Consider the following 25676-nt stretch of genomic DNA (forward strand, 5'->3'; position numbering starts at 1 on the left):
AGGCGATCTAAGCATATATTATGTATGAGCGTAGATAACAAAATGTTTTAAGGAGAACTTTTAGTTAATATGTACACAAAATTAGTTGAGATAAATATTGATGAGCGCTGATTTGTTGGTGTAGTTTTTAATTAGCAAATGTATAAAAAAAATATATGTATGAATATATTCATCCTTAATTTTTGTTTTGTTTGTTTGTTTTTTTTTTTTGTTTAGCACTTTTACAACTAGTTTTACACTAACGAGGAACCATTTGCAATTTAACTGTAAGTTTTATGAGTTCGTTTTGTGAAGATTTAATTTTGATATTTTGGAATTACGCAAACAGATGTTGCGTCATACTTGCATACTACACATTGTTTGTTAAATGGTTTTGAGATCAAAATTAAATGTAAATTTTTTTTTTTTTTTAGTATTTTTCTTTCTGCTGTGTAACAACAGAGGAAATAATAATAAGACTATACTGTTCTGTAGACTTTCAAACATACGCACGCATATATTATATAAATGTTTTTGTATTTTGTATATTTCATTCAATTTTGTCTGGTTTTTTCTTTTTTTCATTTTGTATCAAATAAATTTACGCTTAAGATTTATAAATTCAATACATTCCGTTAACAGTTAGTTATTAACTATAAATATTGTTGACTTCTTTTCTATAATTTCTCCAAATTAAAAAAAAAAAATGCCAAAAATAATACAAAAAGTTAAAAAAAATAAGATGAAATAAAAGGTGTATATAGTGTAAAAATTAAGCACTTATAATAGAATCACTAAATGTTGTTGTTTGTCTTCGTTTGTTTGTTTGTTTGTTTGTCTGTGTAGGGCTTTTAGATAATGTAATTAAGCTAGAGTTAAATTTTAGTCATACTTGATGCATATATTTTAGACACTAAAAATAGAGCGCGAGATAGTCAATTATTTTTTTTTGTATTTTTTTGCTTTTTTGTTTTTATTATTTTGTTTTGTTCTGTGTGTGTGTTTGTCGTATATCAGAGTTTACCTATAGATACTATATACAAAATGCTTGTGCACTACTTTGCATAGACAAGTGGACAAGTCGGTCGACCATGCAGCGTCAATGAGGAATTTTTGTATTTAACTTAGGCTCTAGATTAATTGCTAATTATGCGCTAGAGTTCTTTGCGTTAAGTAGTATTTACAATTTATCGCAACTAAGTGAAGATAATAATAATAATATTAATAATAATAATTGAAGCAGATTTTTCAGTAACATGCAAAACGTCAGTATATATATATGTATATGTATATATAGAGTTTGTTTTCGTCCAGTATAGAATTTCTCGTGGCTGCCAGCGCTTTCTCTTTTCTCAGCTGCGAGCCGCAGCCCGGCGCCGTTGCCATCGTCAAGTGTGGAGAGTTTTAGTCGAAGGCAGAGTTTTGAAAAACAATTGATTTTCTTGAGTAGCTTTTTATATATATATACGCATAATTTATATATATATATATATATATTTAGTTTTATATACATTGAGAACTTTATGCTTACGTCAGTCCATGTGAAACTAAAATGTTAAATTAATAATTACGATATAAGGTTTTAAAATTGATCGATAAGTGTGTGTGTGTGTGTTTGTGCTTGTGTGTGGGTGTGTTTGTGTTTGGGTGTGGGTGTGTGTAGAGTTAAGCCTGTTACAATTTTGACGACTGCACTGCTTCAATCAACAACAAAGCCATAAAAGGCTCATTTGGCGTCTCTCTCTCTCTCTCTCTCTCTCTCTTTTTCACTCTGTCTCGCTGTCCTGGCAGTCTTTGTTTACATGTGCGGCGTACCGCAGACCACTGTGCGCTGCGTCGTCGCCGCACCGCTGCCCGTCGCCGAGGCGGCGGCCATCAGCTGCGAGGAGCAGGCGCCGGCGACACCTGCCGCGGCCAAGGAGGGCCAGCGCTGGCTGCAGTAGGAGCCCTCGCCCAGCACCGAGATGCGCTTGCCCTTGCCCTCGCTGGCGCCCGTTCCAGCGCCTGACGCGCTGTAGTCTTTGGTTGAGCCAGCATTTGCTGCTGCTGCCGCTCCGGCGGCTCCAGCGTTCGCGGAGAGCAGCTGGGAGGCGCGATGCATTAGCGTGGGATCCGTATTGAGCTGCTTCTGCGACTTGGCGCGCTGCAGCGGCGTTATCTGGCCGACGCCGCAGAACTCGGAATTGGCATTGTTGTCCGCGGCGGCGGCATAGTTGGCCAACGCCCCGGAATACATGCGGCACTCGTCGGCGGCAGCCGCAGCCGCAGCAGCTGCAGCGGCCGAGGCGCAGATGTTGTTGACCGACTTGTCCCACGTGTTCTTGATGATGTTGGGATTGCTGTTGTCGAAGGTCAGTCCGCCGCTGCTGCCGCGCTTCACGCCCAGCGTGCCGACGGGCAGACCGCCGACGCCCACGCCCACGCCGACGCCGCTGCCATTGTGATGGAGCGTGGCGACCGCGTTCTGTTCGTTCTGTTTGCGTGCCTCGGCGTCGTCCTTTTCCTGGGCGCGCTTGCGCTTGCGCTTCATGCAGAAGACAACGCAGGCGGCGATCACAGCGACAAGCGGCATGGCCACGGAGAAGATGGCAATGAGCACGACCTGGGCATTGGTGAGGCCGTCGGCGCTCGCTTGCGTCGTGGCGCCATATTGGTGGGCATCGAAGCTGACCGAGTCGTAGGACTCCTCGTCGCACTGCTTGCCGCGGAAGCCGTTGGCGCAGACGCACTCGAAGCTGTTGACGCGATTCATGCAGGTGCCGCCGTTGTGGCAGGGCAGGCTGCCGCACTCGTCGATGTCGATGGAGCAGTCCTTGCCGGTGAAGCCCGCACGACACGCGCACTGATAGTCGTTGCTCAGATTGGTGCAGCTGCCGCCGTTGGCGCACGGCTTGGTCAGGCAGAGATCGACCCGGCTGCTGCAGCTCGGCCCGTGGAAGCCGGGCACGCACTGGCAGCGATACTGGTTGAGCATGTCGATGCAGGTGCCGCCATTCTGGCACTTGTGCCCCACACAGTCATCGATGTTATGCTCGCACTTGGCGCCCGTGTAACCGTCGGGGCAGATGCATTTGCCGTTCGGCTGGCAGCTGGCGCCGTTCTGGCACGGATTCGGATTGCAGTTGTCTAAATGCAGCTCGCAGGTGCTGCCGCTGTAGCCGCTGGGGCAGTCGCACTGAAACCCCTGCTTGCTGTTGCCGCTCGTGTTGCGGCACCTGCCCTGGTGGCACGGCTTGTCGGCGCAGGTCAGCAGCTTGTCCTCGCACATGCGTCCGTTCCAGCCCTTGGGGCAGAGGCACTTGTAGCCGCGCTCCGTCTTCTCGTTGACGCAGGTGCCGCCGTTCTGGCAAGGATTCACATCGGAATCGCACGAGTTGATCTCCGTCTGGCAATCGTTGCCGCTATATCCTGGCGCACACATGCACGTGTACAGTCCTTGGCCGGTATTGAAGCAGGTGCCGCCATTCAGGCAGGGCCGATGATTCGTGCAGTAGTTCAGGTCCTGATTGCAGAACAAACCGCCCCAGCCCTCGTTGCAGATGCAGTCCCATGGCTTGTTGCACGTGCCGTGCACGCAGCTCGGGTACGGAGCGCACTCATCGCACAGCGGTCCTCGCCAGCCCTTCTGGCAGCTGCAAATAGAGCAAGGTTAACAATTAATTAGTGTCGAATAAAAAGCAAAAGAGAAGTCTCAGGACGACCACAAATCAAATTACAAGCGTTAATTGCACTTTGAACTAGTTCCTAGCCACTTATCGCTTATTGATAACTAAATTAATTTTTATTATGTATTTTATAAGGATGAGCACAAATCAAATTGCAAGCATTAATTGCACTTTGAACTAGTTCTTCTTATCGATAACTAAATTTATTTGCTGGCAGTTCCAAAACCCAAACGAATGCGATGCATAAGGCAATAAGCAAAAAAAAACGGAACACGCTCATTGCTCATCAATGAAATATGCAAAGGCAACGGGAAGGGGCAGAGGCGATGGGAGGGGACGCTGATTGCTGGACATGACGGACACGGTTATTGCGCTCGGGGCGCTGGTTTACTTTTGAAGTCGAAGTCTCAGCCAATGCGAAAGCATGAAGGAAAGAAGGCGCATCACCTGCTTAGCAAATCGCTCGCACATACACACACTCACATACACACACACACACAGACATAAATCAATACATACGTAATTGGCCGTGTGGGCGCAGCAACGCTTGGCTGGGTCTTGGGGCAGCTAAGAAGAAAATAAACCAAAAGGGCAACGACAACTTTTGCTTGGGATCTGGGCACTTTTACTGCTCCTGCCCGAACGATTTGGATCGCTTGATGCCCCCAAGCGGGACGTGTGCTTGACAGCCGTGCCCAAGGAGAAGTTGTAGGAAAAGGCATGTCAACTTGAGAGTCAAAAAGTACAACAAAAAAAAACAATGAAATGATGCGACGTTGTTTTTTTCATTTCATCTGTTCAAGTGCACATATCCGCACAGCGCCAGTCAGAGCAAGGGGGGGGGGGGGGGAGAGGGGGTTATGCAGTTTTGCATTTCTCACGATCGCAGCAAGCACTAAATTAATTTATTTTATTTGCAGCGCGCTCCACTTTGCGTTGCCAAACACACATACACACGCGTGTACGCACGCACGCACGCACGCGCATCGCACTGTGCGCTGGCCACAAATGCATTTTCGATTAATATGCATAAGTCAAAAAAACGAAAGAGAAAAATCCTTCACCCACAAACTCTCAATTGGCAATAATTCAAAGCAGAACCAAGAGGGAGGAAGGGGGGGGGGGGTCAGCACAAGCGGTGCGAAAGAGATAGAAGAGACAAGTGGTAATTGATATGCGTCAGTGTTTACACAAGCAGAAATGTCAAAAACGTTGGCGACGCGACGTTCAACACCGTTGCCAACTACCAGCTGAGTGCGTGCGTGTGTGTGTATGTATTTGGTCATATTGCGCGCGCGCTTAGAATTATTAAAATATTCCCACCATTACGAGGCAGCGCAGCACAAAAAGCACTTTAATTTTCAATGGCTTTGCCTTTGGCTGTGGTGTTGGTGTTGGCTTTGGTTTGGGATTTGGCTGAGTGGCACACGCATACTTGAGCGTAACGCTTGCGGTTTTTTCTACGAACAATCAACACGTCGGGGCCTATTTATAAAACAAACATTTTATCCCAAATCACATCAATAACATTTGCTGCTGCTGCTGGAGCTGCTGCTGCTGGTGACGGGGCAATGATGTGTTTGAATTTTTGGTTTTGGCACAATTATTGATTGAACCACAAAATGTTTGATTTCCGTTTGGCAGAGTGGGAACTGTTACGAGCAATAGGCGGGAATATAAACTTTATTGGCCAGCAATGCATAAATAATGAGCAACATCCTGTTCGAAATCGACAAGAAGAAATCTAAACAACGGCGCAATTAGCTTTCTGCACTCGAGCTGGCAACGCCAACCAACAGCTGCTGCTGCTGCTGGCTGATGGCTGATGGCAACGCCATGAGCTGAGATTTGAGCTTGAAATTTCATGCATAAAATATTTGCCAGCGTCGTCAAAAGTGTTGGCTTACACCTTGCTGTGTCATTGTTGTTGCTGCTGCTGCATTTGTTGTTGCTGCTGTTGCTGTTGCCCTATGAAAAATGTGGGAAAACTTTGTAATTCAATTTCGTTCGCCTCTGTGTGTATTGCTTTTACTTGACTATTTCAGCAGGCACTCGAATAATTGTAATGCAAAACCTCGACAATCAAATGACAGCCAATGCACTCCCGACCGACCGACCGACAGACCGACCGAGAGACAGCCAAAAGAATTTCTTGTGGTCGCACAAAACGTGCACTAAACGGCTAAGCAAACAGACTTTTGGTGCTGTTGCCACTTTTTGCTTATGCTTTTGCCCTTTACCAAACTTGGCAGCACTCGACAAGCAAAAACAACAAATAAAACTGTGTAAAAGGTGTGTCCAATGACAATTGTTGTTGTTTGTTGTTTTTGTTGTTGTCGCTGTCTGAAGCAAAAACGTGCAGCAAACAAAAAAGAAAAAAATCAGCTCATCTTGGCAAAGAAAAGCTTTGCTTAATTAGCAACATGTTGCGCGCAATACGCAGCAACATGTTGCGGGTGGTCCCAAGCAACAGACTTTAAAATCTTTTGGGCTTGTTTCAATTGTTTTAAGTTTAGTTTATTTATGTTTAATACTTACATGCATTGATTGGGCTTATCGCACTGACCATGGAGACAGCCTTTGGCGCATTTGGCTGCAAATAGAAAGAAAGGGTATGCAAATAACATTAATTGATATGTTGATGAGTTTAACAAAGGGGAAATACTTAAAATTAATAGCCTCGCGAAGCGACACTTTCCCAACACATTCGGCTTTTAAGTGGCCAGCTGACCACCTGCCACAATGCGTAGTTACACCCACACGCAGCAGACGCCACGGCCCACATTGATGGAAGCCGGAGACGAAACAATGAGGCGAACACAATGCGAACGAGATTTGAGGCAATTTGAAGGGGGAAAAACAAACTTTCTTTTTCACGCGTCTGGGCAATGAAAAACCACTAAACGGGCCAAAATGTGGCATCTTCGAAACAATTCGACACTAGATAGACAAAACGTTTAAAAATGTTGTGGCCAAAATCATGAATCATGGCCCAAAAAAAAACTAAACGCTTGTGACTCTCAAACTGTGCGGCAGCAGGAATAACTTGTTTCTAATATGCTGCGGCAGGCCAGGCCAGGCCAGGCCAAAAGGAAACACCACAAAATGAAATAATCCCATGGCCGCAAAGAGCTGCAGCAGCATCATAAACCGCGGCCCGAAAACCGATTCCCAAGCTCCAAAAGGTTCGACGAAAACTTCGATTGTGAATTGGAGGAGCAACAGAGAGAGAGAGAGAGAGAGAGAGCGAGAGAGAGAGGGCGAAGAAGAAGCTGGGCCAAGAATGTGGCAAACATGTTTCTTTCGATCTGGGGCTGGGCCCTGGCAGGAAGTAGGGGAGTCTTCGCTGCCGCCCGCCTCGGCGCAAGGGCCGCGCATAAAGAAAATCGTGAACACTGCGAATAAGGCAAAGCTCCTCTTTAAACTGGCCAGCCAGCCAGCCAGCCAGATAGCTAGCGCAGACACCCCGAGTGAGTTCCTTTCATTCAGCAGGAAAATTGCTAGAAAATCACTAAAACGTGTTCTCTCTCCCGGCTCCTGCTGTTCAGATCGCTTTTAATTCCCCCGCACGCAGTTAATATATATAAGCCGTAATATTGGCAATTGGCAATGATTTTTATTACATGGCCACAGACCGAGGAGCAATGCAGACCAGACCAGACCAGATCAGACCAGAGCCAAGCAGAGCAGCTACACTTGAAATTGTTTTTCCACAGCGACTGAAAGTGAGTTTGTTGTTGTTGTTGTTACTGGTTGTTAGCTGGTAGCCAGGTCTGAGGATCGTTTCGTGTCTATTTGAAACGTGCTCGGGTTCGTTATGTTCTTGGCTTCTTTCTTGTGTGTGTGTGTGTGTGTGTGTGTGTGTGTTCACACGCCCGCAAGCGGATGACGCAAAAGTATCACATGGATTAGGAGCGCAGGCCTAATGATTATGACGGAGTATTCCAATTGGTGTGTATTTACTTTCACTTGAGTGCGCTTAGTTATATGTGGGTTGGATCTGCATCTTACAGATACATTTGTATCTGGCAGATACATTTGCATCTCGCAGATACATTTGTAACTTTGGCGTATTAACAAGCCGACTGCATCCTAAAACCAATTTGCAGACATTCGATCGCACGTATCTGACAGATACAAATGTATCTCGGGGTGTGCGCAGGGCACAAGTGCACCCACAGCTGCCATTTCAGCCCTGGCAGCTCATTCACAAAAGCAAACAGCTTTAGTCTAAATAGCTCATTTCCTTGAAATTAAAACGCACACACACACATGCACACACACAATTCAGAGCAATCGAAGTTTCATTCAAAAAAAAAAAAAAAAGAAAAAAACAAAGCCATGTTTGCAGACCTTTTGGGCCAATTTAATAAAGGCAGCCACTTCCACATGAGCAGCGTTTTTTTGTTGTTGTCGAGTTGTTGTTGTTTTTGCAGCCGCACGTTTTGGCTTTTTATTTGCTGCTGTTGGAAAATAATTTTCGCACAAGCCTGTGTGTGTGTGCCTTAATTTAAGCTCATTTTTGCGCATTTAACTTGAAAATAAAGTATAGCAACAGAAAGAGCGGAAGAGGCAGCTGCTGCTGCTGGCTGGCAACTTGCTCAACCGGCAGCAGAAGGACACAAAATTATGTGCCCGAAAAAAAGAAGCAGGCAAGCAGGCAGGCAGGCAGGCTGTTTGGCAGCCCGGTTCGTAGGAGCTCGGACCACATTTATGGTGTAATCAGCCGTGGCCAGCCCTAAAGGAAGTTCTGGTCTCGTCCTCAGCAATGCGCGGCATGCAGACGACGACGAAGATACTCAAAAACGACATCACAGCCACGACGGTACGTCATGATGATCAAGAAGCTGCTGCTGCTGCTGCTGCTGCCTGTATTTGTATCTGTGTTTGTTGTAGATGCGTATGTGTGTGTGTGTCCACACACCACACCTTGAATATGAAACCTGGGGCCACTTGCACTTGGCGTGGGAAGATTTTTGTGCTCTTCGCCAGAGTCTTGTGCTCTGATTCACAGTCCCTATGCGTGTGTGCGCCTCTTAGTATGTGTGCGTGTGTGTCTGTGTGTGTGTGTGTGTGCCCCCGAAAATGCTGCATAGGTAGCTTGTGGGCTACTACAAAAGGGCCGAGTCCGCGTCCGAGTTCAAATTGTGTTGTTTCTGTTGTTTTTGTTGTTTTTGTTTTGTTTCTGCTTCCTCGGTGATTTCTTTTGGTTTCTCAGTTTCTCAGTTCGTTAGACGTTTTGTTGCGCCCGTTTGTTCTGCCCCACGCCAAATGACAAATGATTTTTCCCTCACAAAAAAAAACAAAACCAAAAAAAAATGAGAGGAAAAAAATTCATTGATTTTTAATTTATTTGTTTGGCTATTTGATTTTTTATTTTTACTCCCCCTCCCCACTCTTGGCTTTTCGTCGATATTTGAAGTTTTTTTTCTGCTGATATTCAAATGTGGTCTGGCATTTTCGTCAAATCATCGCAAGCTACGCATTCAAAATAATTACACTTTTAATTCGTTAGCAGCGCCCCCCCCCCCTCCCCCCTTCACCCATCACCCTTCCATCCCGCTTGTTTTGTTTTGTGTACAATCATCTCATTTGATTTGACAAGCAAGTGATTTTCAATAATAATGAGAGCTGCCCGTCAAGTGCGGCACAAGAAACGCGGCACGTTGTGTCCACTTGACGGCGGCAGCAGCAACAACAACAACAAACATGGCCAAGAGCTTCGGCGAAAAGAATGTAAAATTGTCGAATGGAGAATGGAACTGAAGTAGTTGGCCCTCTGAGTCTTAGAAGATATATGTTTCGTTCATCTGTTGTATCTATATCGGTATCTGTATCTGTAACTGTATCAATCTGATAGATACTTACGTTTCTCGCAGTAGTCGCCCTGCCATCCCGTCAGGCAGATTATTTCACCCGATTCGGAGCATGTGTAGTGTCCGAATTGATCGTCACGGGGTCGGCAGAGATTCGCACAGCCGGTGCCATAATAATGCGCATCGCAGGTGACACGGAAATCGTATTCGAGCGACGTGTATTGGGACTCGGATTTGTTCGTCTTCCATTCGGACGAGACCTCGAGCACTTGCTGCACGGAGAGGCGTTGTATGAGCAGATCTGAAAAGAGATACAGACAAACCATAAAGATAAGTAAAGTGTGTCTGTGTGTGAGAAAATACGGAGTGGAGCTGGCCCTAATGAAGATTAATTGGACTCAGGTTACAGTTTAAGGGAATCGAATGAACTTGGGAGGCTGGCGCTGGAGTTGGAGCTGGACTGTCCCTGGCGGCATTTCGGCAGATTAGAAACAGACACAAGAAATTCAAATCCCAAAGCAAAACCCGAAACTTCAACTCTGCGAATGCAATCGCAATTGCGCTTGTCACACTCGCTGCGCAGGCGCACAAGTCAAGTGCCGTGCCAAGGTATGCGACCAGCCGGGGGTAAGTACTTGGTATTTGCAACGTGCAGCGGGCGGCAACAGGCAGGCGGGCAGGCAGCCAGGCATGCAACACACGACCAACTGAGCGTCGCAGACGGACGTCAGTTGCATTTTCAGCTGTTCGCTGAGCCAAGCGGACCGGTCTTTTATTTTTTTGAGAAACTATTGGATGCCAACTTGTTTGTACCTATGAGTGTCTGAGTGTGTGTGTGTGTGTGTGTGTGTATGCATAGCTGTTTCATATAGCCACATTATGCCATGGTCTATAAAGTAAATTGCAGGTGCATGACTATTCGAATTGCATGCAGCCAAGTCGAACCTCAAGCCGTCGCTGAGGCTGAAGCGAGCCAAGAGTTTTGTTAAGTTAACAAAAAACAAGAATAAAAAGAACCTATGCATAAATCTCCGTCTATCTATTGTAGCTCAGGCTTGGCCGTAAGCCAAGAATCGAGTGAAAATATATATTTGGAACGCGCTGGCAAAAGCAAAAGTTGCCAAAGAGTTGATCACAGCAAAAGCAGTTAGTGAAAGTGGGATTAAATAGTTGGCCACACAGATTAGCTGACAGCCAAAGAACTCCGTTAAAAGGCAGCTTAACAAGCAGGCAAGCAAGACAAGGCTGCCATGCAGTCAAATATAAATACGAATATGGCCAGAAATGTTGTTTGCCCAATAAATTACAAGCTGCAATTGACAAGCGCTCCAACTGGTTGCCGAAAATTTTGAGTCAAATAACCATATTCAAAATATCAACTAATTAATTACCAAGCAGCCAAAAATGTGTGAATGTGCACGTGTGTGTGTGTTGCATAAACAAAATTCTAAGCCAGTTGCAAGTTGGATTTCGTTTACGGCCAAGTCGTGTGCTTCACCTGACGTGGCAACATGGAAAAACGCTCAATGCGAGACTCGCGCCAAGCAACAACATTCCCCAAAAAAAAAGCACAGCTTAAGGCACAAAAATTAAATTCAAAAATAAGCAAAAAGAATTGCATATTGTGTGTCTGTGGTTTTATTTACATTTGCAACGCACACACACATGCAGCAACGGATTTGTGGCATGACAGGTTATTAGGCGACGTACCGGCAACGCTTCAAGCGAGACGCACAATTTGACTGCAGGTTTCGGGGTCCAGTTTGGCCAGTTGGCCAGTGTGCAACAACAACAACAACAATAACATAGAAATATATGTGGAAAATCATGCGCAACTATTTCTGCAAATATTTACGCAAAACGGCATTTTTTAATTATCTATCTATAAAAAGGACACTAAAAAGAAGACATTTCGCACACTCAAAGTGAAAAGTTGCGTGCGGCAACTTTCGCAATTATAGAAAATGTTGCTCTTAACGACATGATTAATGGCCGCCGAGTGCGGAAATTGTCAAAAGAAATATACTGAATTTCCCTGATGGGTATGTTTTCTTTTCTTTAGATAATTGTTCACTCTAATTATCAAAAACTATATAAGCGAATAGGTAAGTGTGTACAAATGGGTATATGTATTTTATTTTCCCTTTGGGACATTTACTCAACTCGCCTTTTGGCTAAATAAACACTTGAACAAGTGTTGCCAAAATGATATAAACTATAAATACTTATTTCCCAAATTTCTCAGCTTGGGTAATTTCAATTAGATGTACCTTCAAAATAGCAGGTTTGTCAAAATTGTAAATACAACATTTACCCATTGCGAAATTGTCCTCAAATATACAGGATATTTCCCTGCATTGGGTATTTTTTCAGAAATGTTGCCAAATTGTTGGGAGATTCCAATCAAAGCTATTAAAATATACCTAAATAGATAGGCAAGTAATGTGCAATAATTTCCCTTTTAGGACATTTATCCAAGTCACTTTTGGTACTTTGCTGCTCGTTTTGTCTTTGAGTGAAATTTGTGTGCAACAAATTTGCAAGAGGCAGAATCTTAAACTTGACTCTGACAAGGGGCAAGGCTTAAGTGTAAGGCTTTGGCAACTGCAAATATTTAGTCGCAGTCGCAGTCGGCGTTGCCGCAGCCTCTGCCGTTGCCATCGCATCGCTGCGCTGACTTCTTCCAAAGGAATTTATAAAATACCATTTTATCAAGACACACGACGGAGCGGCAACGTTGCAGACGCTCGGCAAAGGGGTCGGCGGCGGCGGCGACGGTGGCAACAAGTTTTGTGTTTCTGTGGCAAAAGAGACCCCGGGACTGTTGCTGGGCTGCCGCTTGATCCAATGAGTTAAAATTAAAAGATAAGCATTTTAACAACATCGCCAGCAACAACAACAACAATAAGGCACAACAACGTGCAACTAACAACTTTGGCATTGGCAGAGATTAATTGGTAGGTAGGGATAGGTGAAAAAAGAGAAGGAACAAAAAAAAAAAAACGAAAACAAAACAAAAAGAACGCCAGCGAAAATCTTAAGAGCATGAGTTGAAAGATTTCGACGCATCAAGCCAAGAATCACCTTGCACGACGCCTCGCACAGACCCGAGGAAAGGGGAAGGGGGGTGGGGGGGCGGTCGGTGGATGGTCGCCGGTCAAGCTGTGTGTCTCGTCCTCGTTCTCCTCCTCCTCCACCTCAGGCAGGCAGCTGCTGCTGCTGCTGGCAGGCAAACAACTGCTGGCCTCCTGCCTGCAGGCAAACTGGCGAAAAGGTCGCAACAGTCGAGTTCCGATGTTCCCCCCGCACACTCTGCCCTACCCCCCTTCGCCCCAGCGTCCGTCTTTTTCCTTTTTTGTATGTAATTTATGTTAAATGAATATAACAAAAAGAGCTGCTAAACTTGTTGGGCATGCAACGCACTCGAGACAGGCGTAAACCTGCCATGCAGCCATGCAGCCCGGCGCAAGTATGCGGGAGATCGTTCCCGGAGCAACAACAACAACAACAAGAACAACCTCCTTGATATAATGAAATTAATCCTTGACAAGCGCGTACAGCGACTAGAAATGTGCGCAAAATTGAAATTGCAAAGGGCTTGCCCGGCCGATAAAGATCTATTAGCTCTGCCCGCGTCTAGTACTCGAAAATTAGCTGTTAAGATCGAGCTGGGCTCGCAGCAGGATATCATCAGTTGAAAAGGAAAAAGAAAGAAAAAGAAGAAAGAAACAAATCTTCGAGCTAAACAATTAAAATTCCTCCAAGGATGGGGAACACAGAAAACTAGATTTTTTTAATGGAAACCCACATAAATCTTGCCAGGTCAGGAAAACGAGCAGGTAGCCCAAGCATTGTGTGGGAAAACTCCAAAAAAGAAAACCAAATGGAAAACCTGCTCTGATCAAAATGTGAAAGAGTAGAGAGAGAGAGAGAGAAAATGATGATATGTGATGCAGCGTGTCCTTGGGCATGGACCACACAGATCCATCCCTCCCTGTGTGTGTGTGTGTGTGTGTGGGCCTTATCGGGCTGCTGGATCGGCGATCATGTCGCATTGTTCCAAGATGAATTACACGCCGTACACGATCGCTAAATTCCACAGTGAAATAATCAAAGTCCTTCGCCTAGAACCGAGAGTTCGTGATTAAAAAAAAAAACGCAAAAGCCAGCAGACACAAGCTAAAAACTAAAGTGCATTCAAGTAAATGAGACGAGGACGGGACGACCTCAGCACACTTCCGTTCGAGGGCGAGCAGACAACAAAGGCGACAAGTCTGCGGTGCCTCCGGCATTGGTTTATCCCTAACTAAAAAAGGGAGCCACCGGTGCTAAACCTGACGCTCGCTCAATGCCTCAGCCTGGCTGTTATTTAAAACCACTCGAATGTGCCGGAAATCTTACACACACACACTTGCGGAAAGTGTTGAACTTTAGTTAGTTGCGCAGTTAGCGAAACTAGAAATTTGAGTGGCCGCGTATCAGGTGTCGCTCCAAGGATCGTTGATCCTCGCCAGCCAAAAAAAAAAATAAAAAATAATCAAAAAACATTTCTGACAGCTTTCGATCCAACAGGAAGCAGGATGCGAGTTATGAATTTAAATTACGCAAATAACTGTGCCACAGGATGTGTGCGCGGCCAAAAAGGAAGGAAAAAGCGTTGACAAACTTTTGGTACTCACTGTTGGTGCGCGCATTGGCGCTGTTGTTCGTATCGTGCCAGGCCTCGACGATCAGCGTGAATGTGCCCTGCAAGAAGCAAAGGGTAAAAAGAAAGTTAATACAAATCATATACAAAATGGAGGGGGGGAGGGGGTAGGGTATATATTGTGTGAACAAGAGGAAGAGCAGCTTATCAAAACGGGAAGCGATCTGTTGCCGCGTTTGTGCTGTGGTTAAACGAAATCGGGCACTTATATAGATATCATCTGGGCCACAACCAGCTTCGAGCTAATGGCTCGAAAGCTCTTACAAATCCCACAGCCCACAGAGCTCATTACAAACAGATTATGACAGCGCCGAAGAGGCCCGCCCACATGCCCCAAGCTGGCCAACAGCAGCAAATGCAGGCAACTGGCGGGCGGCGGCGGGGGGGCAGGCAAAAATGTGCCAACACACACAAACACACTCGAGCACACACACAAACGAATTTCAAATGCAAATGCACAGCAGTTGGCAACTGGCAGCGCCCTCAATTCACACTTGATTACAAATGCAGCCTGGCCCGAAGGTGGGAGGAGGGGAGGGAGGGGGTGAGTGGGCAAAAACCAGACAGAGATGACACAAAATCCAACAGCCGAAATGTATATATACATGCTGTCTGTATATAAACATATACGTATTGGCAACATCTGAGCTAAGCTTGAAAGCAGCTTGAATGGGCGTGTGATTGCGTACGGTTTCGAGTTCGAGTTCGCGCTTGAATTCGAATTCGAGTTTGCGTTTGAGTTCGTGTTTGCATTGCATTAAAACGACTAATTTTCGACTAACTTTCGATTGCTGCATCGCTGTTGCTGCTGATGTTGCTGTTGTTGTTGCATGTGTGTTGCGTGGGCGGCAGATGTAGAATTAATTTAGTTGATAAGCGCAGTGCCGTTTGCCGATTGCATAAGCAGCTGAAGTATTGATGTGGCTGTGGTGTGGCCAGACATTGAAAACTGCATTTGCTGATGGCTGATGGGCACGACAGGAAACAAATCAGACACACACACACACACGCACACATAGATGATCAGCAGTTCACAATGGGAATTGAACGAATGCAACGAAATGAAGCGCTGCATTTATTGGGAATTTTGCAGTGAATACAAGTTTTATGCCTTATTGGGCTATAAAACCAAATGAGTATATTTTTCCAATAGGGAAATTTCAAATTATTCTAGCAAACTCTGGCGACTAGCTGTGAGTTATTATAAAGAAAGAACTCACATGAAATATATATATAATGCATGTACATAAAAAATATATGTATATATAAAATATATGAGCTCCAAAAATAAATGAGCGACATACACACACACACACACTCACACACATACTAACACGCGAACATATATCGCGTGCGACGTCGCTGTATTTCAACGTCAATATCTGCAGCATAGGGTGAAGTGCATGCCAAATGCATAGGGCGCACGAGCAGAGTAGGAGTGGCAGCCACGTAGCAACAGGGACGGGACAAGACAAGACAAGACACCCGCCGCAGTCGTTTGAAGGGGCAGTACGAGGGGAGTAGGGGACGCATCGACAGACAAAAGTAACAAAGTTCAATACACAGGCAACAGGCAACAGCAACAGCAAAAGCCACAGCCACAGACAACGATGAGGAGCGTCAAAGTTGCTGCCGTTGCCAGTCGTTGACTATTTTTAGGCACAGCCACAGCAACAGCAGCAGCAGCAGCAGCAGCTGAAGAGGCGTCTCCGGCAACCCCCAATGCAACAAGCGCATCTCATGCTCTCGCACATGCATGCGTGGCCCGTGGCCCGTGCCCAACCCGTGGCTCATTTTAATTAAGTGCAACATTAAATTAGTTGTTGCTGAGACTCTGCCACGTCTAGTCGCTGACTATAATTACATTCTATAGCTTGACCTAGAAATATTTGAAGTTGAAAGTGTGAGCACCAAAATAGAGCATTGTCTGACCGAAATAGTCAATTTCCTATTGCCTGACATTTGTTCATTGTCAACAATTTCCCTGCTGGGACACATATATTTGACTGGGATCATCAATTGGGCAATTTTATAAATTTCCCTATTTTGGCACGTCCACTTGGCACATTTTGCTAATTGTCTATTGCTTATGCATTTCGTATATAATTTTATTTGAAGTTGAAAGTGTGAGCACCAAAATAGTTCATTGTCTGACCGAAGTAGTCAATTTCCTATTGGCTGACATTTGTGAATTGTCAACAATCTCCCTGCTGGGACACATATATTTGACTGGGATCATCAATTGGGCAATTTTATAAATTTCCCTATTTTGGCACGTGCGCTCTGAAGTCCGTCCATTTGGGACATTTTGCTAATTGACTTTTGCTAATGCATTTCGCATATTTATGCATAATTTTCACTTTGCCCGCAGCTGCTCAAATTTATGCAACTTACACAATTCACGTGCCGATAACTCCAGCTAGATGTGTGTGCGTGTGTGTGTCGGCATATTCTCCTCTCCCGACCAGCCGCAATAGCCCAGCAGGCATGGGCCTAGCATGACTTTGCCACTTTAGCCAACGCATGTGTGTAATGATAATAATGGTGACGCTGCACATGCGCGAGCGATTAGGAAGTAAAGTGTATACACAGAAGAGCGAGGAGGAGAGGGGGGAGAGGGGGCATGCGGCAAATCCACCCCTTAAGTCTGCCGCACACGCTGCGGGCGCGCTGACAAGCGAGAAGTCGCTTCAAAAATACGTTACAAAATGCAAGCGGGCTTCGGCGCAGCGCAAGGTAAGCCAGCAGCGCGAACAAATGTGGGGTGAACAGCCAGCAGATAGGCAAGGGGCAGGGGAGGCGGCGGCATCAGCGCGACTCTTCGTTCGGTATGGCAAATGTGGCCGTAATACTCGTTATAATTAGGAAATGCATCGCATGCTACCGTCACAAGCTATATGCGAGTGTTTCTTGGCCACTGGAGCATAAAAGAAGAAGAAGGCAAACGGAGGAATTCAGCTAGAGTGCAAGTATTTCGAATTTGAGTTATTTATTAAGCAAGCACGTGCGCTTAGCTAGGAGAGCAAGCGAGAGCGAGCGAGAGAGAGTGAGAGGAGGGAGAGGCAGGCTGGACAGCCTAATGGAAAATCTGCCCAAGGTGACCAAAAGTCAGCGCGTTTCTCTCTCTCTCTGTCTCTCTCTATCTCTTTCTGCGTCTCTGAAAAAAGTAACGTTCGTTTGCTTTTTTCGTGTGGGGTGGGGTCAACCAGGGGTTGAAAAGCGGCAACCCGTAGCCCCGGCCCCGGCGGTAGCCAGCGAGCTGGAAATTGTCGCTGGTGGTGCGCGGCGGCGCACGCGTTTTTCAGCGTATTTTAATAGCCGACAGATGTTTGCGCCAACAACCCTTGACAAGGACACAGTCGCTGCGACTGCGGCTGCGGCTACGGGCGGAAATAAGTGCGACGCACAGTCGCACAATCGGGGCAGGGCTGTGCTATAAAAAGCCCCCAAACAAATTAGCAAAGACGCCGCAAAATAAAATAAAGCGAGAGAGAGCGACAGAGAAGAGTTAAAAGAAATTACAACTGAGCAGCGGAGACAGCACTGAACATTTTATTGACTGACTGACTGAGTGACTGACTGACTGACTGCCTGGCTGAGTGAGGAGGGCGCTGACTCACTCTGTGCGGCTATTTATAGAGGTACACAAGATATATACAAAGAGTTATCTGTTGCGGGCGGATCGCGTGTACTTACCGGCCAGGCAAAGTTGAAGGCGAACTGTATGGGATTCGTGAAGCCCCTGCTCTGAAAGCTCTGCGCATCCGACAGATTGAAGGAGTTCTCGCCGAGTATCGGGGTCACCACATCCCCGTACGTGCACTGCGAGGTGGTGTCTATGGTCGCCTGGTAGTGCTTCAGGCAGACCCGAAATCTCGTCTTGCAGGTGCCAATGCACTTGCCCGTCGTCGCATCCTTTTCGCCGGTGCAGCAATGGCCCTCGTTGTCCCGGCCATGCTCGTTGCTGAAGTATCTGAGGCGCAATTCAAAATTGCCGGAACTGTGAACCTGCGAGAAAGAGAGAGAGAGAGAGAGAGGGGGGGGGGAGAGAGAGGAGGAATATTGCATTAGTATAATCAAATTAAAAAGCAATTCATTTAAGTTGACGCTCCGATCGAAAGATCGCTCCAGCCGGCAGACAACAAATCAAGAATGCAGCATCCCCAGCAACACGGCAATAAATCTTTCAACATGGTATTTTACCGAAAAAAAAAGGAGCTGCAAAGAATAAATGAAACACGGCTACGCTGCGGAATTTTGCGTGGCGATCAGCAAAACCACAACCAAAACGACAACCAAAACCAAATACCAAATCGAGTAGCAATTGGCTGCAGATCGCGCAAAAGAGACCCATGCAAAGGACAAAGCGGTCTTATGAAATATTAAGAGTCAAGAACCAAGCAACAAATGCACAGCGAGCGGTCGCCTTTTGCCCCACTTCCCCTCCCCTTTGTTGCTCTGGCCCTGTTTCGGGGTTACTTTAAACTCGACTCCAACTCTGTTTCGTATTTTGTGTAGTTTTTCGTTTTTGAAGCGCCGCCTTTGGACGCATTTGCATATTTCGACTTGCAAATTTGCGATTTGATTTCACTTGATTTGATTTGATAGTCGCGTCTGTCATAAATTTCTCAATTAATTCGCTATCAGATTTTACGGCGCTGGGTGTGAGATGAATTTGTAAAATAGGTCGGCAGCGCGTGTTAACAACTTAATTATTTGAAATGTTTTCGAAAATAGTCCGTTTTGTTCGTAGCTTTGTGTTTCTTTGATTGATTCGAAAATTTCCCTTGTTGGGAAAACGATGTCTGTAATTGGGAATCTTTTAGGGAAATTCTTGCACATCATATATGGCTCTCGCTAGAGCACTTAAGATATAATTATGAGTTCACCGGCATCCATAAATGGGCGCTGAAAACTCTCAATACTACGACAAGGCAATGCCCAAAAATAGGCGCTCTAGAGTTATTGCTCTGATTGCTGCTGCTGCTGCGGCTGTTGCCCGTTTTCTATAACTGTTCGGCAATTAACATTTTGACAACAACAAGTGAAGCTTGTTAAAATGACAATTTAATTGTTAACAAGACATGAGCACTGACTGAAGACAGAGACGGAGCTAGCCGCTGCTCCACATGCGTTGGCTTGGGAAGCTTTTATTGTTTGCGTTGCTCTTGTTGTTATTGTTATTGTTGTTGTGTTTGTTGCTGGTTTACTTCATCTCTTTGTATGAACATGGGTGTTTAATTGCTCAATTAAGCCGAAGTGCGTCTGATGTTGCCTCTTTTCATGTCTTCTTCAGATGCTGTGTAAGCAATGCCCCTTCAACGCACAGGTGTAATCTGTTGGGGGCCCCCCGAAGAGGAAACAAAAAATAAAGCGTGGCTCGCAGTCCACGCACAATGCGATGATACAAAGGGCGACTTTGAAAAAAAAAAAACTGTAGCAAAGCTGCTTAACTAACATTTAATGGGCTCGGCAATTGAGCTCTGGCGCTAACATTTGCCGCACGCCTTTGTAATTGTAAATGTGGCTGGCGAGTTGTTGGCTAAGAGAGCTTTCAGTTGATAAGATAAACCAATTATTGATGTTCTAGCAACTGCGAATGCAGCTCGCGATAGCGCATAAAACTCGCACAAATCAAATATATATAAAAATCAAGAAGGAAAAAACGCCTAAGATACACGCAAAACGAAAGACTTAAGCAACGAACGCGCCGACAAATGCAGGCAGCGGGCGCGGACGCAGCCTGAGACGTCGACGGCGACGACGACGGCGACGCTGCTGCGCTACGTACAACAAAACGTGTATTAATAAGCAGCGGGCCAAAAAAAAAAAAAAAGAAATAATAAAAATAAAACAACACACGGCAAAACGGACGCAAAAGAGCAGCACAAAAAGAAGCAGCAGCGGCAGCAGCAGCGGCAGCAGCAGCGACAGCGACGACGACGGCAACAGGCAGGCGAAGAAGAAGAAAAACGTTGAAAAAAATGAACAAGTAAAACCGAATTGTTTCCCACGGCATACGATTTTGCCGGTCAACATTGATGGTTAAAACGAACAAACGAACGAACGAACGAGCGAGCGAGCGAAGGAACGAACGATCGAGCGACGAAGTGACGGCCCGACGTCGCGTCGGTGAGTTCAGTCGGAGGCGCAGCAAAAGGTGTAAGCAAGAAACGAACGAACGAACGCCAGGTGAAGAAGCGGCCTGCAGACAGCAGTGCATGCATGCAGAGCCAGCCATGTTGAAAGAGCGAGAGATGTGCACAGAAAAAGAGAGCGCAACACAGAGAGACGCTCTCTCAGAGAGCGCAAAAGCCCCAAAGCTATAACAGTTTAGCGTGTGTAGTTGTTGTTGTTGCTGTTGTTGTTGTCAGCTGGTGCTGTGGAGCTTTGTGCAGCCTGCAGCCGAAAGAGCAGCGCCAAAGCGCAAAAAGAGCAAAACGTGACTTAAAAGTGAATTGGAGTGTTGTTGTTGTTGTTGTTGTTGTTTTTCTTTATTTCTTTTTTGTTCCTGTTGTTGTTGGCTTCATAAAGTGCAGCTGGCAGCTGCTGCCAACAGCCTCCGCAAGCTGCGAGAGCGCAGCGGCAAAGAGCGAAAACTTGTTTTTTGAACGGCGCTTTGAGGAAGAGTAGTGCGAAAAAAATATAAGAATTAATAGACGATCAGCAATGATGCGTTGCTGATGCGAGACACAGACTGCGACGGCGACGCTGACGGCGACTGAATCAGAATCTATAAGAAAAAAGCTCTTGCAAAAGAAATGTTAGAAAAAGCAATGAGCGGAAGGAAGGTTAAGAGGCAAGTGCAGGGCAAGCAAATATACAGCTATGGCTGGCCAACTATTTGATATGCAACAAACACACACACACACACACACACACACACACGCATAACAAAGCAGAAGAAGCAAACAAAAAGCGCCAATGCGCATACAAACAAAGGCGCAGGCGGTTGTCAAAATATGTACAAAGCAAATCAATTTGCATAACAGCGAAACATTTACACACACACACAGACACGTGGTCGGTGGGAAAAGAAACAAAGCAGCGGTGCAAAGCTTTAAAATGATGTGCTATGACACAAAACCACAATAGTTTTGTAAAACAATTTGACACCATTTGAATGCTCAAATGCGGTGCATACGATTTTCCCACACTATTCGGACAGTCGAACATACATAATTTCCCAAGCAGGGAAATTCTGCTAGCCACCCACCCACATAATGAAACAGTAAATGCATAGCGAAATTTCCCTCATCCAATAAATTATTGTATATTTATAAAATTCAAATTGTGTATGCATTTCCGTTGCTGGTAAAATTCATAATTTTATACACTTGTTATAGTTCTTTTGTTTTTGTCTAGCTTTGCCTTCAACTATGAACTTTATTACGCTTGAAGACCTTTTGGGCACACATAAATAAGAGGAGGAAAAAGAGCTTGTCGAGAGAACTTGAAAGCTGAAATGCCAAGTTATGCCAAGTTATCCCAAGACTGGTCGGGACGGTGCCGGAACGGGACAGACACTTGTTAAAAGTGTTAGAAAATAGTGCGTTGCATTGTTTACCTTTTGCTTGACTCAGTTTGCTCAGTTAGCTGTTGGTTTTTACGAGCCATGGTAAATTTATACTGTATATGAACGTGGTATTATTTTTTTGTTTCTATTTTCCTCTACTGTGATCACTCAGGCCTGACGCGACTAGTTGGGCCCCTGCTTCAGCAGCTACCCGACCCGCACCCTGCAGCCCCTCAGCACTTTTTGCCATTTCTGCTCAGTGTCTTCCACGTCAACTTACGTTGACTGCCTGACTGACTGACTGACAGTTTGAATGTTGTGGGTTACAACACACACGCACACACGCGCACACACATGGCAGACATTAAAATGTATCAACGCACGCATTTTACTTGTATTTTAATAACATTTTCTTACAGGTGTTTGTTTAGCCTATGCTGCTCCTATTGTTGTGAGTGAGAGAACAAATAGGGGGAGAGAGAGAGAGAGTTAGAGTGCCCTTTGGCTTTGGTACGTTGTTTATTAATCATTTAAAGTCATCATCATAATCAACCGTTAACAACGGGCTTGGGAAACAGTTATAAGCGCAAGTGAAACAGCTTCTGTGTGTGGGAGTTGCGGCGCCCGCCTCTCTCTCTCTCTAGCACTCTAGTTTCTAAATTGCAATTAATTATGTTATAAAGTGCGCAAGACAAAGACGAAAATAATGAAGCAGCTCAGCTCAGTTAAGCTCAGAGACTGCGTTATTCATTCATTCGCTCATTCATTCATTCATTTGACGTCGTTGTCTCAATGTTAATATGAAAATTGCACGAAATGCAAAACAGAAGAAAGAGCAATTACAGCATGCTGAGTATATGTATATGTATAGTATGTGTATGATAAGCATATAGACACAAAGTACGGTTATTTGATAGTTAAGTGATATTAAAACGCAGCATGTGAGAATAAACTGTGTGTAAAAGACATAATGTGATAGACAGAGGGATAGAGAGAGAAAGGGGGTGAGCGGGGGACCTTTCAATGCTGAATTCTAATACAAAAGGAATAAGGTATTCTTTTGGCAGTGCTGCCAGATTGCTCCAACTAGCACATCCAGAGTTCCAAGCCGAGCAACAACAGCTGCACTTTCTGAAGTGCCCCAAGTTTAACTTGCAACATTTCAGCTGGTTGAAAACGCAAGACCGCAGGAGGTTTCAAGACGCTTTTTCGAGTGCTGTTAAAATTAGCAACTAAATGAAAAGAGAACAAAAAAAAAACAGCAACAGTGAAGAGAAGAGAAGGGGGCAGAGAAAAAGTGGAGCAGAGCCACATGCAATGTTCAGGGGATGCTGGCGTTAAAGATCAATGAAAGAAGCAGAGGCAACAAAAAACGAGAGCAAGTGCATGCAACGAGCAGCCGCCGCTGCGCATGTGTCGACGACGCCGACGTTAACGTTAACGTTGACGTTGACCTACGCAAAGTGTAGCCAAAAGTAAGCCCAAGTAAGAAGCGCATGCAAAAATGTCGACAGCGGCAGATGTTGCCCATTTAGACACACACGCATACACACACGCAATGCGCCTGTATTTGTGCATTTAAGTTTTATATTGAAATCGAGCAGCTTTTCGTTTTTCTGTTTTTATTTTTGCGTTTTCGAGGCATGCGCCGTTGGTGGTAATTTTTGTCTGTGTCCCTATAGAGACTGTTAAATTTTTGATATGGACCTGTTTGCCAATTGAAAAACCCAAAACTAGTTTTCATCTACACGAGTGCGAAGGGTGTCCTTTAAAAACCAACCCCTGTTTGCTCAGCTGTTTTCTCAGCTAGCAGCGAGAAACTCAGCTTCTCGTATTACATTTCGTTTTTATAAAAACTATAAGCCAAATTATTATCAAAATACATTTTGAAAAACTACATGTACGAAAGAATATTACTTCAGAAACGCGTAAATTAAAATTCTTCGCATGTCTCAATTCAGAGTTTGACAAATTTAATTACAAGATACACATATTTCGGATATAACAAATTCGGAAACTTAAGCTGCATCTGTCCAACTATAATAAAAACCGCTAACATTTGCTCGTCTCTTGGTTGTCACCAGGCTGGCAACGCCAAAAGCTCTCTCTCCTGCACGCACACATATAAAACGGCAGCTGCAAAATACAGGCGCGCATGTGTGTAGCAAGAATCACCGAAATAAAAAGAAGAATAACTAAAGAAAAACCAACAAGTTGCTGGTCCTACGAAATTTAATTAAAATGTGAAAGGAGAAAAAGGAGCGAGGCCGAGGGAGAGGGAGAGGAAATAGCTTACCTGCACAATTACTGTGAAGCAAATGAATGCGGTTAATAAACATTTAATCCACTGCATGTTTATTGCTGTTGTTGTTGCTACGCTTTCTTGTTGTAATAAACAAAATGCTGCTGCCGTTGTTGTTGCTGTGGTTGTTGTGTTGTGTGTGTTATTATTAGTGTAATAATCCTTAGTGGGGCGGCCTTGTTGTTGTTGCTGCTTCACTCACACGCACACACTCGATTACAACATAAAAAATAGTAGTTTATTGTATTTTTGGAAATTCTCTTTTGCAGCTAACTGCGGCACATGCTTTGGCAATTTTGTGTTGCTTTTGTGTGCATTTTGTTGTGTTGTTGTTGTTGTTGTTGTTTTTGTGTTTCTTTTTTTTTTTTTTTTAATTTGTCTCACACGTGCACGCGCCACATTTTTTCTTTCTTTTTTGTTGTGAGACAAGAATTCGACGGCTTTTTCTTTTTGGCGAATTTTCTTCGGCCTGCTCCTTCTCACGCACGGCGGGGGCGAGATGGGGAGGGCAAAGTGCCGCTAGTAAATTGGCTATATAAAAATCGCACTCAATCGAGCTATATGGACACACACGTACACATGCAAAACAAAAATTGTATTTGCCTTAGGTTGATGTTGATGCTTTTTTAAAAAACAATTTGAAAAACTATTTTTGATTTGTTCATGCACTTTTTGTAATTTTGGCTACCAAAATTTAATATTGATGTGAAAATTGAGAATTGGCAGCTTTGCTTCTTCTTCTTACACACTGAACATGCTTTAATTCGTATTCAAATTTTTGGTTGATTGATTGAAATTTGTGCGTTTTGCATTTGCTGCTCGTGATGTGGGCTACAAAAATTTCAAAGCGACGCGCGACACGACCGAACGATGTGCACGACATAAGAGCCACAAAGCGAATTGGCGACAAAACAACGAAGCAGCCGCAACGAACCGCACAGCGCAAGAATCCAAAACAGAATGAAAGCAGAAAATGTTTTATTTTTTAAATTCGTTTTAAGCAGCCACGCTGAGAGAGCAACAAACGGAGAGAGAGAGAGAGACCGACAGAGAGGGAGAGAGAGCGCGCGCTCGAGAGAGCATAGTTGCAGCAACAAAAAGGCTGCTGGCACACACACTTTTCGTGGTCATCCCTGTTTGACTCGATGTACGTGAGCGGTAAGCTGGGTGCGCCTGCGCGTCAGAACGGGACAACTACTGTCTGCCAGCTGCTGAGCAAAACGCGTTTTCTGTGCATATTTAGCGCGTTTCTGGCAAATGTTGCAAGGTGAGAGAAATGTTGCTGCAACATTGTTGAGCGGTCGGCTAAGGTGGTTGCGCGAGGTTGAGATTTAATGCAATTAAATAAAACTAATGCTAACCAAAAATTTAAAAATATTCTTATATTAAAGTTTACTATCAACATGTATATAACTGATTTACGCGCAAATTTGTTGCCCGCGCAATTCGCTTAAAAAAGTCAATGTACAAGTTTTTCAATCCTTTGTCTATGGAAGGGTTGTTTTTTTTTTCTATAGAAGCAAAAGGACCATAGATAAGCTGCAGGAACTGCACATAAAGGGATTTTTGGTCCTTTGTGGCACATGATTTGCATGTGAAAGGGTTTTGGGCAGTTTTTGGCGCTCAAACATAAAACTACAAAAAAACAAAAATAAATCAGGGGAAGCAAATCAAAATTAACATTCGATATTTT

General features: G+C 44.7%; 1 protein-coding gene and 1 long non-coding RNA gene across 2 annotated transcripts; both read right to left on the reverse strand.

Annotated features, from left to right (window-relative positions):
* Window positions 1-336: 336 nt before the first annotated feature.
* Delta (delta) lies at window positions 337-24929 on the reverse strand. Its single transcript, XM_064693990.1, has 6 exons — window positions 23978-24929; window positions 17862-18173; window positions 14140-14206; window positions 9513-9761; window positions 6183-6237; window positions 337-3611 (listed from the first exon to the last, which is right to left on the reverse strand). Exons 1-6 carry the CDS (start codon window positions 24032-24034, stop codon window positions 1778-1780), a joined length of 2574 nt encoding a protein of 857 aa, XP_064550060.1. The 5' UTR covers window positions 24035-24929; the 3' UTR covers window positions 337-1777.
* LOC135436401 (uncharacterized) lies at window positions 5310-5821 on the reverse strand. Its single transcript, XR_010437514.1, has 2 exons — window positions 5677-5821; window positions 5310-5612 (listed from the first exon to the last, which is right to left on the reverse strand). It is a non-coding gene; the product is annotated as an uncharacterized LOC135436401 (long non-coding RNA).
* Window positions 24930-25676: the final 747 nt, after the last annotated feature.

Source organism: Drosophila montana, unplaced genomic scaffold, assembly GCF_035044405.1.
Source record: "Drosophila montana isolate Dmon_TW-CO22-7 unplaced genomic scaffold, ASM3504440v1 contig_3733_1, whole genome shotgun sequence".
Classification (NCBI taxonomy): Eukaryota; Metazoa; Arthropoda; class Insecta; order Diptera; family Drosophilidae; genus Drosophila; species Drosophila montana.

Bases quoted from the DNA above. Each gene is read 5' to 3' on its own strand.
- Delta (XM_064693990.1), bottom strand. From the start codon at position 24,034: ATGCAGTGGATTAAATGTTTATTAACCGCATTCATTTGCTTCACAGTA. The intron at 9,762-14,139 runs GTGAGTACCAAA...ATCTCTTTTCAG, and splicing joins CGCCAATGCGCGCACCAACA to ATCTGCTCATACAACGCCTC. The intron at 3,612-6,182 runs GTAAGTATTAAA...CTCTATTTGCAG, and splicing joins GATAAGCCCAATCAATGCAT to CTGCCAGAAGGGCTGGCGAG.